The sequence below is a fragment of the Doryrhamphus excisus genome, linkage group LG12 (assembly GCF_037039965.1).
Source record: "Doryrhamphus excisus strain RoL-2023G ecotype Guam linkage group LG12, RoL_Dexc_Guam_v1.1, whole genome shotgun sequence".
In the NCBI taxonomy this organism is placed as follows: Eukaryota; Metazoa; Chordata; class Actinopteri; order Syngnathiformes; family Syngnathidae; genus Doryrhamphus; species Doryrhamphus excisus.
In genome coordinates, this window is record NC_136368.1 from 4,289,402 (window position 1) to 4,306,462 (window position 17,061).

Here is a 17,061-nt window from a genome sequence, read left to right on the forward strand (position 1 = left end):
AACCACTCGACCGCCGTGCCGCTGCGCGGCTTACATAGTGAAACAAAACAAAACTCGGGCAACAACGCAGATTGTGACAAGGGTTCGAAAGGCTCTATTTTAGGAGAATAAACTCATAATCATTGTCATTGTCATTTTTGTAGCATAGCAATATGTTGTGGAAAAAGTTTAGACACCCCTGCTGTGGGGTGGACAGACGTGGACTGTGTTAATGAGAGCTGCAGACAAGTTAGCCATCCATCCTGCCTGCTGGACGCCACACACAGATGTGTGGTGAAGAAATGACAGATGGTGATTCTGCTTGTCTGCAGCTTTCCTTCAGCACCACGCAGCATGACTTTCGGGTGCTGTTTATGCATGTGGAAAAAGCTGGAAGACGGTAAGCCAGTAAGCAGCATCGCCGTGACGTGATCTGCTGATGGTAACAAAATATCATCTGGCTTGGTGTGTGTTGTTTATTCGGCTTACCTGGCCTCCCGCGGCCTGGCCCCTGGCCTTTGTGTCCAGGTCACGATGGGTGCTCTCCGAACCCTCGTTTAGGTAGTAGATGAGACGAGATGGGTAAGCGATCACATACTCGGCTGCTGTTGTGTTTTCAGTAGCAGGTGCTGCAGTTGCCTGTTGCTTCACCGGCACTGCGTCCTTCTCAACCTTGTCCTCTGCTCTGTGAGAAACTGCACACACACACACACACACACATACACACACCTGAGCCAGCTGTCATCCTCAAGTCGTGATAATCACACCAAGGTAAGGGGGGGTCCAGGGTGTCATTGCAATCCCTTGAGAATGACTTTTTTTCTGCATATTAATATTACAGTGTTCATTTCATTATGACGGTGTTATGTTCCACTTCCCAAAGACATTCTAGCTTTAAAAGTACAGTAGTCATAACACTTGTGTATAAATGCGAGCACATTTCTAGCAAAACATGGAACAAAAGACTGGATGTTGTATGAACCCTCCTACACTAGCTCACCTCAAAGTCGCAGCACAGAGACACACTGTCCTCCCTTCTTTAGATCAAAAAGCAACGAGTACCCAAACATGCAGTAGACTACAGTACAGTACAGTACAGTACAGTACAGGATGCGAGTGGTTACATGAAATCATGCAGCGGTACGTACCGGATGACGCTAGCGATGCGTGAAGCCAAAGCGTGAGGATGCTGACGAGCAAAGTGGCCAGAAATATCAAACGCATGATTCATATTTGATGACTGAAATATCTCGATATCAACACAACAACATAGCGTGGAGCTGGCAGCCCATCGTGGCAGGGAGGTGCCGAGCAGACTGATGGGGAGGGAGGGCTTTCTTCATAGGTCCGGGAGGCACTGGGGTGCTTGCTGCTGCTGCTGCTGCTGCCGCTGCAGATGATGGGAGGAGGAGGAGGAGGAGGAGAAGGGAGGGGTGAGAGCGGGGAAGGCGGTGGCCAACCAAGCAGCTCCTAGAAGTCAAGCAGACTCCTCCTCGATGTGCACAAAGAAGTCCTCCGTCCATGCCGAGCAGGGCACATGCACACACTTTGTGCAACCCGGAAACAGGAAGTGGGTGCACAGGATGGTTAAATGAAGGACACGTAGGTGATCTGGGAAGAAAAGAGGAAAGCTGGGTTCACTGAAATATGCTAACAAAAGAAAAAAAATGGGAGTAGTTGGTTGGTACATCACAGCATATCATAGCAATCCGCAGATGCAAATATTCCTCGAGAGCATGGGTGTCCATAGTGCGACCCGCTGGATTATTTTTATTGGCCCCACAGCACATTATCAAAATATAAGCAAAGTAATAAAATAAATAATAATAAATAAATATTTTTAAAATTAAATAATAAAATAAATAATAATAAATAAATAAAATAAAAAAACAAAAAAATGATAAACAACTAATAAAATTGCAACTACTAGAAACACGCGTTAAGAGAAAAGGTATATTATGATAATAAAGTCATAATATTGGGAGCAGAAAGTTGAATAAAATTGAAAAACAATAACAGAAAAATCATTATATAATCTTACAAGATTAATGGCAAAATATTCGTGAAAAAAGCTGTACAAATCTAACAAAAAAGATGTAATTTCATGACAATAAATATTATCAGAAAATATATCATTTTAGTTGCAAACATTTTAAATATTAAAGTAAAATATGTTTTATTTTAAAGTCATGAAATTATGATAAACAACAAACTTGTCAATTTGGGGGAAATTAAGTTGGGGGAAAAGGTTATGATATGAAAATAATAAAGTCAAAATATGATGGGAATAAAGTTGTAATTACAAGAATTTAATTTCCGAGAAGAAAGTTTAAATATTTTGAAAAAAAAAAAAAAAAAAAACAGCAAAAATGAAATTAAAGAGCAAAGACTGACGTTTGCAGGACGTCAGGACCCTTTTTTTTTAAAGCCTTTGACATGCAAAGTGTATCCGGACTTGCAGTGCTATTGTGGCAAGCTTGAGTCCCCAAAATATAATATATAATAATATAATAATAATCAGTAGCTTGTATAAAAAAGCCATCCAACACCTATGACGCACAAAGTACCCTGCCGACTGCACCATGTGGCGTACCAACGAATACCTACACCCGTATTTTCCTGCCTCAAGGCATGCTAGGTAGCTTGCGGCCCTCTTTCTAACAACATTTTGCCATGTTCGTCGGAGAAGTAAACAAGGAGGAGTCAACATACTCTTGATATCCAGCATGGACTACCCAGCATTGGCTACTTTAAAGCATTGGTACTGAAAAATAATATGATAGGTCAACAAGTGTATTAATAATGCAACAAGACTGAACCATAAACTAAGAGATTCTTCGTTCGGACACTACTGTACTACAGTACAGTACTACAATACTGTATGATAACTTCTCATGGAAAACTCAATCATGTGAAAACAAGGGCGTTGGAAAAACCAATGTACTACTGTAGAAGCTTATCGTGGCTGTCAGCCATGTTTGTTGTGTACGTTTGATTGGAACAATCTTTGAGGTCAGACCTCGTAAGCTCCTGGTGGCAGACTTCCAAAAATGTAGCAAGAGAGCTGGCATGAACGGGAAGTCCACACAGACACACAAAGCCCCGAGTGTCCAAACTCTTTCCAGCGAGGGCCACAAAGTAAAAAATGAAAGCATGTAATGGTCACTTTGATATTTTGTAACGCAACACAAGTAGCTGTGCTAAGATTTTGATATAAGAAAAAGCCCATTAGTATCAACTTCACTTTTTATGTATGGTTTCATAATATTATGACTTTATTCTTATAATATTTTCACTTTATTCTCAAAATAATTTTTCCCCCAACATAATTTTCCAAAAATTACGACGTTGTGTTGTTTCGTTTGATTCTTAAAAATGATTTTTTTTAAAACTTTTCCAGTTTTTTTCAACTTTTTCATATTACATTTTTTTTGTAAAATGACATCTGTTTTTTCCATTATTGTTGTTTTTTTATGTTCCACCATAACATTCCATAATATGTTGAACTTTTTCCACCAACATAATTTTCCAAAAATTATGATGCTGTGTTGTTTTGTTTGATTCTTTAAAATGATTTATTTTTCAACTTTTTCCATTTTTTTCAACTTTTTCAAATTAAAATTTTTGTTTGTAAAATTACACCAGTTCTTTTCCATTACTGTTGTTTTTTATGTTCCACCATAACATTCCATAATATTTTGACTTTATGCTCTGAATATTGTTACTTTTTCTCGAACCTAATTTTCCCCAAAATTCTAACTTTATTTGTTGGATTTTTTTAATTAACAATTTTTCTTATTTCTTATTAATATTTCAACTTTATACTACTAAAATGATGTTATTTTTCCTCATACTATCCTGACTTTATTCTCTTTATCTCTTAATATTTTGACTTTATTCTTGTAAAAGGACTGTTGATTTTTCCATTTTTGCTCTTGTTGGGGTTTCTTTTTCAATTTTTCTTTTTAAATTTGTATTTTTAGAGTGTGGCTCACACCGATTAAAAAAAACAGCCATTGACAATTACTAGTACTCCAAGAAAGGCACTGTATGGTGTGTTTACGTTCACTTTGCAACTGAATCAAGACTGTATTAAGTATAAAAAAGACATATATTAGCTGCTGTTGGATCTAGTAGAGCACCAATGCACATTTGCCACTGATATTTATTTCCTTTTGCCTGTGGAAGTGTGACTGTGCGACTCACACTTCACTCACTGCCACGCTGTACAAAGTGTGAAGGTGATTTCAGCATCAGAAGTCCCAAAAAAGCAAATATTGTGCCTTAAACTCCGGACTGAATTCTTGCTTTCTTAAATCTGCTCTCTAAAAGGGAAGCATTCTGAATCAGTCAGGAAGCGAACATTGTTCGTGTTTGCATTAATTTAAAAGTAAATTTACGGGTTGTCATTAAAAAAAAAACTCCCTGTTTATTGAGAGACGGGTGGTGGCTGTGAGAAGCAGCCAAAGCTCCAATGAATGAAGGCATTCTTTGTCGGTGCCTTCGACCAATAGGATTGCTCCCCTCCGTGGTGCGCATGTGACGCGTCAGCGGGGACACGCCCACTACACACACATCCCAGCGCGCTGGAAGAGCCGACAAAGTTTAGTTTGGATGGACTCACGGAAAGATCATACACGGGCTTTTTGCAGGGGGACGTTTACGGTTCGGGATAATGTAACCTAAGGACGTTCGTCGTGTTTGGATGTTCCATAAAAGCAAACCTCCATGTGCCGCTTCTGTGCTTGGTAAGCTTTCCACTTTGAATGACTTCGGGAATATAAACAGTAAAGATCTCTGTATGAAAGGTAAACAACACATCTAAGTGTATTTTTGCCACAAAGAAAAAAAGAAAGGATGCAAAGAAAAACTAAATTTTAGATGCAGTTTATTGTTAGTATTATTAGTATGACCTGCACTTTTTGCCCCCCCCCATTTTTTTATCTTCTTTGTAATATGTCTTGTCGTAATATTACGTATTTATTCCCATAATATTATAACAGTTTTCTTTTGTTTATTATGATAGTATGACTTTAAAAATAACATCAAAAATATTTACATAAATATAGTTTATTTTGGCGACTTTCCTGTAATATTTTGACTTTATTCTCATCAAATCACAGCAATTTTCCAATTATTTAAACCAGGGGTCTCAAACTCAATTTATCTGGGGGCCATTGGAGCTATAGGGTCTGGGTGAGGCTGGGCTGCATCAGGTTTAAAAAAAAACAACAAAAAAAAACAGAAAAAATACAAATAAAAAAAACTGTCTTCAATGCTTTTGCTTCTGCTATCTATGCCCTACAAAAAAATCAAGAATAAAGAAAATCAATCAATCATTCATTTTCTACCGCTTTTCCTCACGAGGGTTGCGGGGGATGCTGGAGCCTATCCCAGCTGTCTTCAGGCGAGAAGCGGGGTACATCCTGGACTGGTGGCCAGCCAATCACAGGGCACATATAGACAAACAACCATTCACACTCACATTATACCAATTTGGGGTCGCCAATTAACCTAGCATGTGGGAGGAAACCGGAGTACCCGGAGAAAACCCACGCATGCACGAGGAGAACATGCAAACTCCACACAGAGATGGCCGAGGGTGGATTTGAACCCTGGTCTCCGAGCTGTGAGGTCTGCGCGCTAACCACTTGACCGCCGTGCCGCCTTTTCAGATTCAAATTAACAGTATTAACAGTTATTGAACTTTTAACATGAACATTAATGAAACTTCATAATTTTACCCAATTAGCAAGTTAGCTAACTAGCTAATAACATCTGGGAGCAGCATCATTGTTGATCTAAATGCCCTTACATGCTTAACAGCTACAACTTCCCGGTACTATGAAATTTTATTTGTTGTTATTTTGCTTTTTCCACTTTTCTGACCTATAAATGTAGTTAGAATGTTCTATTCTCGTGTTAAACGGTGCCAAAGTTTCAGATAAGGAGGTTTGCGCATTTGGAAGTGAGCTCTGGAAGAAGTTTGGGATGGCTCAAAACGCTCCGTTTCAGAGAGCTTTTTCTAACACTGGGACCCTGTGATGTCACAGGGAGCCGGATTTCCTTATATGGGCATGTGCATGTGCCTCGCCATAGCTCTGCTTTGCTCTGTTAATGGTTGTTAGCTGTGAAATATCTGCCAAACTCCACGGGAAAGGTGAATTATTGTCGGACATACTATGCCCGCACTCAGTAAACGCGGACCTACGTTACCCTGACTTACCCGTGGGTATACGGGAATTACCTAAGCTGTACAAGTGACTGTACAAGTGACTAGAGTTCAAAAGCAGTAGCCATGAGTGTACCAGCTCCTAAAAATACAGCAAATAACATCAATCTCTTTTCAATTTTATCACTGATTTTGAATTGAAAAGATCTAAAAATGTGCTTGTAACTTGAGAGCGTACAGTAAGATAACTTCTCACCCTGCTAGCTTGTTGATGATGCTGTGTGCAGTGGAAAAGTACGTTGCACAACAATTATTGTCTTCCTTTCCAAAAGTCCCTTAACCATCTAAGAATGATTCATACTCTTGTGGTTCTTCCTGCCTCGTCTGTCGACCATCATCTCGCTTGCCACAGCGTTGACCCAAATGGATGCTCAAATTATGTTCCAGGCCTACCCAGGACACACCCAGCACTCACTTCAACACAGGAACTGAATGATCCACAAGACGGGTCGTCGTGGCTCCTGGATCCTTTTGGAGAAGAGCCAATTGTGAGAGTCCAACTCAGGAGGTATGCAGGGCTATTGACCATTTTCTTAAATCAGCGGTCTCCACACTGAAAAATCAATAGATGGACAGGTCACTTTGATATTTGATATTTTGTAAGCCAACCAATGGAGATACAGCATGCTAAGAAGTCATACGTATGTAGTAGTTCAGGAAAAAACAGCCTGCATCTCAGCTGTGTGCTATCTGTGAAAAAAGGTAGAATCAGTATGAACTGTTTCTCCTTTTTTTTTACTTTATAAATTACAACTTTTATCAACGTAATTTTCCAAAATGTGTAACTTCATACTTTGTTTTGTTTCTCATAATATTAGAACTTTAGAAAATCTTTAGTTCATATTTCAACTTAATACTTAACAAAAAAACACAAATATTTCAACTATTATTTTGACTATTATTATAATATCAAATTTTTTTTTCCCATCCTAATTTTCCAAAATGTGCAACTTCATTCTTTGTTTTTTTTGTTGATTTTAGAAAGTAACATCTTTTTCGTAAATTTTTCAAATTTATGTTTCTAAAAATTATTTTTTTTCCCTTAGAATATTAAGACTTTATTCTCATAAAATGACAACTTTTTCTCATAATATTATGACTTTTTTCTCAGAATATCAAAACTTTTTCCCAACTTAATTTTCCTAAATTTGCAACTTTGTTTTCTTATATTAGGACTTCAGGAAATACATTTTTTTCTTGAAATTTTCTGCTTGGTGGTTGTAAAAGTGAAATGTTTTTCTTAATAATATAATACTATATAGTAAAATTATGACAATCTTCCCTGTAAGATGACACATTTTGGTTTAAGATGAATATTCTGCTGTTTTTTTTCAATTTCTGCTGTTGTTTTGTTGTTTAATTGTATTTTCATTTTCTACCGCTTTTCCTCACGAGGGTCGCGTGGGGTGCTGGAGCCTATCCCAGCTGTCTTCGGGCGAGAGGCGGGGGTACACCCTGGACTGGTCTGCCAGCCAATCACAGGGCACATATAGACAAACAACCATTCACACTCACATTCATACCTATGGACAATTTGGAGTGGCCAATTAACCTAGCATGTTTTTGGAATGTGGGAGGAAACCGGAATACCCGGAGAAAACCCACGCATGCACGGGGAGAACATGCAAACTCCACACAGAGTGGAATTGAACCTTGGTCTCCTAGCTGTGAGGTCTGCGCGCTAACCACTCGACCACCGTACAGCCCTTAATTGTATTTGTAAAAAAACCAACAACTGCGGGCCGTCTTAAAGAGATGGATCTCACCATGAGATTTTCCCTTGCAGATAACCTCCAAGCAGTGATGGCTGACTCCGGAGAGGACTATGGAAACTACAGCTACGACTACTACATGGAGTACGGTGACATGGAAGAACTTAAAGTCGACCACAAGCAGAGAGAAGCGATACACATTATCTCAGTGGTCATCTATGTGGTTTCCTTTGTGCTGGGCCTCATTGGAAACGGAACTGTCCTTTGGGTGACGGGATGCAAGAGCAAAAGGACCGTGAACAGCGTTTGGTTGCTCAATCTGGCACTGGCCGACTTTGTCTTTGTGCTCTTCCTGCCCTTCTACATCGATTACATCCTGCGGGACTTCCACTGGGACTTTGGTGTGGCCATATGTAAGATTAACTCCTTTGTGTCGGTGATGAACATGTACGCGAGCGTTCTGTTCCTGACCGTGCTCAGCATTGACAGATACGTATCGCTTGTCCATCACAACTGGTCTCAGAGGTATCGGACCGTGGCGAGAGCCTGGCTCGTAAGTGTTTGTGTATGGGTCACGGCCGCCGTCATGAGCTGCCCGGCGCTCATCTTTCGGGATACGGTGCGCTTACATAACAAGGTGATATGCTTTAATAACTTCCACGCACAGGATGGACAGTCCGCAGCAGTGAGTCACATTCTAATTGTCTCCATCCGTACCACAGTGGGCTTTCTACTGCCTTTCTCCGCTATATGTGTGACCAGCCTGCTTCTCACTATGAAGGTGACGCAATCTCAAGGCTCCGTTCGGCTCTCCAACTTCACGAAAACGGTCTCTGCAATGGTTCTGGCCTTTTTTTTATGCTGGGCCCCCTTCCACATCTTTAGCCTGATGGAGCTATCCATACATTCCTCGCTGTATCTACACAACGTCCTGAAAATGGGGTTTCCTCTGGCCACCAGCTTGGGCTTTTTCAATAGCTGCATTAACCCGCTGCTTTATATGCTTCTGGGGAAAAAGGTCCGCCACATCCTGAAACGCGCATGCCTGGACATAACTAAAAGCTCACTCAGAGAACTCAGCCAGTCTGTCTCAGGGACTGAAATGGAGTCTCTGCCTGGGGTACCTCAAGACCAGGACAGTGCACCAGAGGAACCTGTGGCGTCATCCACTCTGTGATTGCAGTTGTGTACAGAAACGTCATAATCACCTGCCATACATTAGCATTCCATCTCGGTTACGTGTTTCCTTGCTCTTTGTAATTTGTACAAATTGATGTCTTCAACCGATTATTACATCACAATGGTGACGCCTCGATGAAGCACAGGAAGGAGTATTAAGGCCAAAACACAAAAGTAACACTTTTCAAACTCAATAAAATAGTTTCATATTGAACAGACGCAAATGTTTGCACAGTCGCTATACATTGCACATAATGCAGGTACTGGCAAAAAAAGCAAGATCGCACGTAGAAATGAATTTTCTCTGCAGGGTAGCAGGGCTCCCCCCTAGCGAGTACAGCTATTATGTATGCTTGTATTTAACTTAACAACACAGTTTGTTCACTGCCTGCTACCGAGGCATAAAAGGACAATATACTGCAATACTCTACAACAGGGGTCTCAAACTCAATTTACCTGGGGGCCACTTGAGCTAGGGTCTGGGCAAGGCTGGGCCGCATCAGGTTTCCCACCCCCCCAAAAAAAACACATTTATTAAAAACAGAAAAATATACAAACTTTTTCAGTGCTTTGGTGCCCATTTTCTACAATAAAAGCTCTGATAAAACACTCCACTGTTCTCAAATATCTTAATTTTTATTTTTCTGCACAAAATAAGATGAAAAATAAATAAATATAATAATAATAATAAAACACCAAACTTAAGAAACCACATATAATTAGTGGGTAGACAAATTATTTTTTTCAGAATAAAATGAACAAAGCATTATTAGAGCCCTGTAGACATGACAAAACACGACTATAGTCACATTTATACTTTTTTTTTATTTACAACATATTGCGCAACTGCAGGGTCTTGAGACACATGCTAACTCGCAAACTAGAGAGCTAGCGACCTAAACGGTAGCCTTCAAGTTATTTCCTTTCAACTTAAATAGCCAAAAACTTACCACTTCCACACGGATAGGGAGGATAACTATTAACAGTTATTTAACCTTTAACATGAACATTAATCAAACGTAATAATTTTTTCTGGGTACATGATACCATACAGCATCCATATCAAACTTACGCGGGCCGCACTAACATTAAACTAGTGTCCTGCGGGCCCGCGGGCCGCGTGTTTGAGACCCCTGCTCTACAAGCTTTACACTGACTAAGCTATAACTCAAGTATTATTTAGCTTGTCTCTTGACAAGCTATAGTAAAATATTTATAGAAATGTGACAGGCATACCGTGCCCTGTACAAAATCTCTGGGATAGTCAAATAAAATAGAGCAATGTAAACTTTCACTTTCATTAAAAGTTCTGGTTTGACATTATTTGCAACAACCATAAAGGGATTTTAAAATTTGTTTTGCTTTTAAAGAGAAGTAGGTGTGATACAATTATGTTAATAGCGGTAATATTCCACACTATTTGTTTCATAATGTATACTGGCTGCTAGAGTAGACTTTAATTATTTGTAGAAATCTTACATGTGTATTCCATTTAATATATTCCAACAAAAATGCACTTAATAAATGTGCTCTACTGTACAATGTTTGGATGTTTTTCTAACAGTATTAAGTGGGTTACATCATTAAAGCTGTGAACCTTGGTGTATAAAATGATCCTTTCTCGGGCCTGGTGGTGAGTTAGACAGAACGGTGACATAAGTCCAGATGGGCATCTATTTTTTTTTCCCCCTGCAGGGCTTGATTACACATTCAGCCACTTCCTGTTATGTCTCACTGTTGAACTCTGACTTAAAATGTTGACATGGCATTCCCACACTGTGTAGCTTCACTTCTTCCTAAAAACAGTGGCTGGAATCGTCAACAGCTTCAATTTTATGTGTAACATCCTCAAAACATGACTTTATTTTCATAAATTGACAACTTTGTTTGTAATATTATGAGTGTAATCTCCTCATATCATCACTTTTCCGCAATAAAATAAAAATAACAGATTTTTTCTTTTAATTTGTCCGTTTTATGCTTCTGAATATTATGTTTTGTCGTCAGAACATTACAATTTTCGGCTGCGCTGTAAATCACCCTACAGACATCAATAAACGTTATGTTTTAAAAATATAAATAAAATAAATGAAATATTAATCAAATAATTTCTGTCTATGATAGGAAATACACTACTTAAAAAAATTTACCAGGCACAATTTGAATTTGGGCTGCACGGCGGTCGAGTGGTTAGTGTGCAGGCCACACAGCTAGAACACTGGAGTTCGATTCCACCCTCGTTCTCCCCGTGCATGCGTGGGTTTTCTCCAGTTTCCGCCCACATTCCAAAAACATGCTAGGTTAATTGGCAACTCCAAATTGTCCATAGGTATGAATGTGAGTGTGAATGGTTGTTTGTCTATATGTGCCCTGTGATTGGCTGGCCACCAGTCCAGGGTGATAAGCGGTAGAAAATGAATGAATGAATAAATTTTAGTTTGTACAGTATATGAGATCGGTATTGCCGATTGTAATACCAGCCTGAATTTTACTCAAAATGAAATACGTGGTATCGCACAGCACCTATTTTGAAAATATAGCATGTCTCTGAAACTTTTATTTTGAAATTGTGTGGTGTGTGTACTCTGTCTGAAGCCGTTGCGTTTGCCAGCATCCAATTTGATCAAAGTCAGCTCGGCTTCAGCCAGCAATGCTAACAAAATGTCACTAATTGAGTTTGTTACTGACAATACGTGGCTTTGCCTTTGTGCTGACTGACCCATTTAGCATTCAATGTGCACTTTGTTTTTAGCCATGGGGATTGGACTCATTTCGTTCTATGTAACATTGGCTGTGAAGTCACAGGTCGTGTTGTATTGTACTGTACTGCAGCAACACTATCTACAGCAGGGGCGTCCAAGGTGCGGCACGGGGGCCATTTTGGCCCCTGGCTGTTAATGGCTAAGCCACACGTGTCCTAAACACTAGGGGTGGGAATCTCAGCACTGAGGACGATTCGATACACATCTCAGCTGTCTTGGGGCGAGAGGCGCCTGCCAATCACAGGGCACATATAGACAAACAACCATTCACACTCACATTCATACCTATGGACAATTTGGAGTCGCCAATTAACCTAGCATGTTTTTGGAATGTGGGAGGAAACCGGAGTACCCGGAGAAAACCCACGCATGCACGGGGAGAACATGCAAACTCCACACAGAGATGGCCGAGGGTGGAATTGAACCCTGGTCTCCTAGCTGTGAGGCCTGCCCACTAACCACTCGTCCGCCGTGCCGCCGATACGATAATCATTTAGTTCAAATCAATGTAATCCGATATAATATTGTGCAATTTCTTGCGATATGATGCAATTCAACATGATGCAAATAAGCAAATGTGTTACCGCTGAGTTGAAAAAAAATGGTCCAGAATAAATTGTTGTGTATTTATTCCATTTACAATTCAGGTTGGATTACTTTTTGGTCGCTGCATGGATTTGTTGTGAGCTGAGAACACGCATGCAACTTAGAGGGAACATTGCTTGAGAGAGCCAACCATGTAAGCATCGTTTCATCGCTCATGGTTTTGTGCAAAGGACCAGCCTCTGCAATAACAAAGTGACAGGAGCAAGTTGCTTCACTGAGGATAAAAGAGCAAGTGGAGGACAAGAACATTGGGGCGCTTGTCAAAACCATGATGACATATCGGAACCAGCACACTCGTGTGTGGTGAGTCACTCTCATCATCTGCAATGAACCTTAATAGGGAGCTTTTGCTTTGCCAAAGACATGAGTACCATGTGGAGAAGAGGAGAAGACATTGAGAATTGATTGAAATACTATATTCAATTTTTTGGACCATTTTGCATGTTCCCCTGATCTACATCCAGCTGAGAACATTTAGGAATAAATGGCAAAGGACGTTTAGTTGCAGACAGTGGATGCCATCCATGAACTTGGAGCAACATTCCCACTACGCTGCTGGAAACACTGGCATCAAACATTTTTCAGCTGATTAAATTGATGCAGCTTCTCAATACAGATGCACTTGATTTAAATTTTTTTGCTTACAATTCCTAAAGACTCCAACATCATGGAGCAAAAGCACTTGAAGGTGTAGCATTATAGAGTGTGCATACAGGGAGTAGGGTTGCTAATAGTTGTTAATAGTTTTTTTTTAAACACTGGTAGTCCCGCAAAAAAAAACATTACACGTTACCAATGTTGTAGAAAACGTAACGCTAAAATGCTAAAGCTACTTACTTACCATTGAGAGACGTCTTCAAGTAACCTCTTCTCTTGAGAACCCTCAGAATGTCCGCTCTCTACTTCCGCATCGAATTCGGCATCTAACACATCTGACTGTATGTTAAAAGCTGACATTTAAAAAAGATAAGTCATCATTTATGATCAACTCATATACCGTTTATGAACTGCTATAAAGTTGGTTTCACAGCTAGCGGCACAAACCAGAAGTCCTTCTAAGCACTCAGGAGTGTGACCAAAGAAATACCAAAAGAAATACAACTGGAATAGGTGCAGATTCTGGAAGATCTATAAAACTTTCTGTGCAGGTAATTGTGTGCTGCTGCTCTATAGGAGTCCACAACTCGGTACAATTGTGGGTTAGTGCGTGTGGTCAGTTTCTGCTCACTTCATCTCCAGATGTTATTTCATCAATGAGTTATTTTGGTAGTTTAAAAATGATCTAACTGCAGATTCTTACTTCTTTCTCTGGAGCTTTGCTTATGATGCTCTTCAGCAACAGACAGCTTTTGGTGAAAAATGAGCCTGGGCATCTCAACCTGGGAAGATATGCTGAGTCAAGTAGCTGGTGCAGTATGCAAATTCATAGTGAAACAGCGTGCCATCATTTGTTACCTGTGGTTTTGATTCTACAGTTGAAGGTCACATTATTGGTTCTGTCGCGGGAGGCCTGATGGATGCGGGGACTCAAAAAAAAAACATGCTGAACCGTCAGCATAATGACTGTGGCTGTGCACTGGAGAGGTAAGACCAACTGATGCAAATCGTACGCGGAGAGCACTTACTCGTACTTTTTCTGACAACTTTTCAGATGTGACTTGCATTCAAACTAAATCTTTAACCGTTGCTGTGATGCTTCTTTATAAGGGCACATATAGACAAACAACCATTCACACTCACATTCATACCTATGGACAATTTGGAGTGGCCAATTAACCTAGCATGTTTTTGGAATGTGGGAGGAAACCGGAGTACCCGGAGAAAACCCACGCATGCACAGGGAGAACATGCAAACTCCACACAGAGATGGCTTAGGGTGGAATTGAACCCGGGTCTCCTAGCTGCGAGATCTGCGTGCTAACCACACGACCGCCGTGCAGCCTGTGGTGTATTTGGCAGAAAAATACTAGAACTGGTAACGCAGTATGGATGCACGCTTTGACAAATTTTCACCCCTTTGTGCGCAATGCATACGGAATTACACCATGGGGTGTCCTCATTTTTTGCACATGAATGTACACGTGAGAAATATGTCTTATCTTCCTCTCAGGAAGTGACTTCTCCAATTTGCTGTTTGTCAGTAAATGTTATCACCCTCGTGGAAGATGCGGTCTTAAGTCGGTGTGTCGCTATCTACGGTGCCGGCTAAAGCAAAGCATCCTGTCCTGAACAGGGAGGATGAAGCTGCGATAATGGCAGCTGTGTCAACTCTAACACGGAGTGCTTACATCAGCAGTGAAGTGGAGGACAATTGGAAGGTTCTCAATGTGCTTCACAGGTAGAATAGTATATAACGGAAAAGCTTCGAGTGGGAAAAGTGACTGTTTAATCTACAATACATGTACTTTTTTTTTTTTGCTGTCTCTGCAGTGCTGCCAGTCAAGCAGCCGCACTTGATCTTGGGTACACACCAGGACTGGACGCTATCAGAGAGAACCCACCTAAGGTTCCAGTCCTTATAGGAGCTGAGGCTGGCTGCATTACCCGCAAAGATATCCCAGTGGACAGCTTTATAATTTATCAAGGTCGACTGTTTTTACCTCTCAGCGGCAGTTAAGCTCTCTCTTTCCATACGTTGCTGTATCGTTTCTGGGGGAAAAAAGAGAAAGAGATGACATGAGGAAATATAAAGAAAGTCATTATTACAATCCTGAATCCCTTATTATTATTCAATAGTGTTTCTGACCTTCTTTATCAAAGTGCTGGTACTTATTTAGCAGCTGCACTCAATGCAAAACATGCATGGGCTAGAGGTGTCCAAACTGCAGCTCAGGGCCTGCGGTACTTTGGAAAAATATAATTTAACAAGATAACTACAAAAAAACAACAACAACAGCAAACATGGAAATTAATGCAGTAATTTCGCAAGAATAAAGTTGAAATATGAAGAGAAAAAACTATAAAATAATGAGAAAAACAATAGTAATGTAATATTATGAAGAAAAAAACTTAATTTTAGTAGCATAAAGTTGAAATAGAGACAGCATTTTTAAAAACTCATAATAGTATCAGAAACAAAAACCACCAGTAAAGTTGTAATTGTTGGAAAATTAAGTGTGGAAAAAGGCGTGGTATTTGTGACCAATCACAGAGGAGTGGGCGTGCCCGGAGGGGAGCTGTGGGTGGAATAGATTAAAACAGACCATTTTGTCTGGAAGCACAAATCCAGGCAAAAATACAGCGGGAATAGGTGCAGATTCTGGAAGATCTAAAAAGTTTTCTGTGCAGGTTATTGTGTGTAGCTGCTCTACAGGAGTCCACAACTCAATACAAAGGGTCGAAAAATGAGCATAAGAGGCCCCCCTTAACAGTAATTACAGACATTGTGCATGGTAAGCAAGGGGGGAAAGTTCAGGTGCAGATTCTGGAAGATATACAAAGTTTTCTGCGCAGGTTATTGTGTGTAGCTGCTCTACAGGAGTCCACAACTCAATACAAAGGGTCGAAAAATGAGCATAAGAGGCCCCCCTTAACAGTAATTACAGACATTGTGCATGGTAAGCAAGGGGGGAAAGTTCAGGTGCAGATTCTGGAAGATCTACAAAGTTTTCTGCGCAGGTTATTGTGTGTAGCTGCTCTACAGGAGTCCACAACTCAATACAAAGGGTCAAAAAATGAGCATAAGAGGCCCCCCTTAACAGTAATTACACACATTGTGCATGGTAAGCAAGGGGGAAAAGTTAAGGCAATTCCAAGGGCCTCGTTCTGACAGGGGCCCCACTAAAGTTGATCATGACGGACGAAGGGTGCAAAACTGTGTTTCTTGATGTTTCTTGTGTAACGGAATTACGCTGTCTCACTGGTTTAGTCTGGTGTCGCTCTATTTTCAGAGGTGACGCAGCGATCCGTGATCCTTGTTTAGCCTCCCAGGTCACCATGGTGGCGTAGGTCCACCAATGGCTGTGATATCATACTTCCCGGAGCTGCATATACTGAGAAATGTAACACCTATGTGAACACAGAGGCCCATGCACAGTAGCTGTGACTCATCTAAGCCCCGCCAGGAAGGACAGGAAGATCATCATTGGGAGTATTTGAGGTGTAGCCCGATTTTGATTTAAAACATTTTTAAAAATCTATGAAAAAGTGTAGTTTTGTGTCATTTAAGCTTCATGAATTGACACCGCCCTTGATGAAGTAAAAGACTAATGGATGATGATGATGACACTGAGGAAGCCAACTACCTTAAGTAGTCCAAGGTTAGATGTTCTCAACCTTCAAGTGTTTCTAGAAGGGAAGGAGCCCCTGCCAAAGCTTATAGCTACAATTTAGCTTATTAAGTCGGCCTTCTGAGCAAGGTTTCTGACTTTCAGGCAGTGATTCACACTTTGCCCATTGAACCATGAACGTGGACAACATTTTCACGTGACAGGAGTGCAGCTAGATCTCCATTTCCAGTGTCTATAATGCGTACAGGCGTGTAAATTTGAAATTCACCGGTCTGATACGCAAAGCCTCTCAGGTGATGGACAAGGCTATGAAAGAGCCAGCAAGCTCAAGATGACAAAAGACAAAAGAGAGTATTACTAAC

The 17,061-nt window shown here is 40.5% G+C and overlaps 2 protein-coding genes across 10 annotated transcripts in view; one reads left to right on the forward strand and one right to left on the reverse strand.

The window, feature by feature from the left end:
• adam23b (ADAM metallopeptidase domain 23b) overlaps positions 1 to 6,764 on the reverse strand; it is a 44,317-nt gene extending 37,553 nt beyond the window's left edge. For all 9 annotated transcript variants that reach the window (XM_078795494.1, XM_078795493.1, XM_078795497.1 and 6 more), the window contains exons 1-3: positions 6,627 to 6,764; positions 1,128 to 1,590; positions 469 to 674 (exon numbers count right to left, since the gene is read on the reverse strand). In XM_078795494.1, the coding sequence (XP_078651620.1) occupies positions 469 to 674; positions 1,128 to 1,203 (282 nt within the window). In that variant the 5' untranslated portion in view covers positions 1,204 to 1,590; positions 6,627 to 6,764. The remainder of the gene's footprint in view (positions 1 to 468; positions 675 to 1,127; positions 1,591 to 6,626) is intronic.
• cmklr2 (chemerin chemokine-like receptor 2) lies at positions 4,569 to 11,028 on the forward strand. Its single transcript, XM_058082187.2, has 3 exons — positions 4,569 to 4,727; positions 6,599 to 6,719; positions 7,998 to 11,028. The coding sequence occupies exon 3, from the start codon at positions 8,015 to 8,017 to the stop codon at positions 9,098 to 9,100; it is 1,086 nt and encodes a 361-aa protein (XP_057938170.2). The 5' UTR covers positions 4,569 to 4,727; positions 6,599 to 6,719; positions 7,998 to 8,014; the 3' UTR covers positions 9,101 to 11,028.
• Positions 11,029 to 17,061: the final 6,033 nt, after the last annotated feature.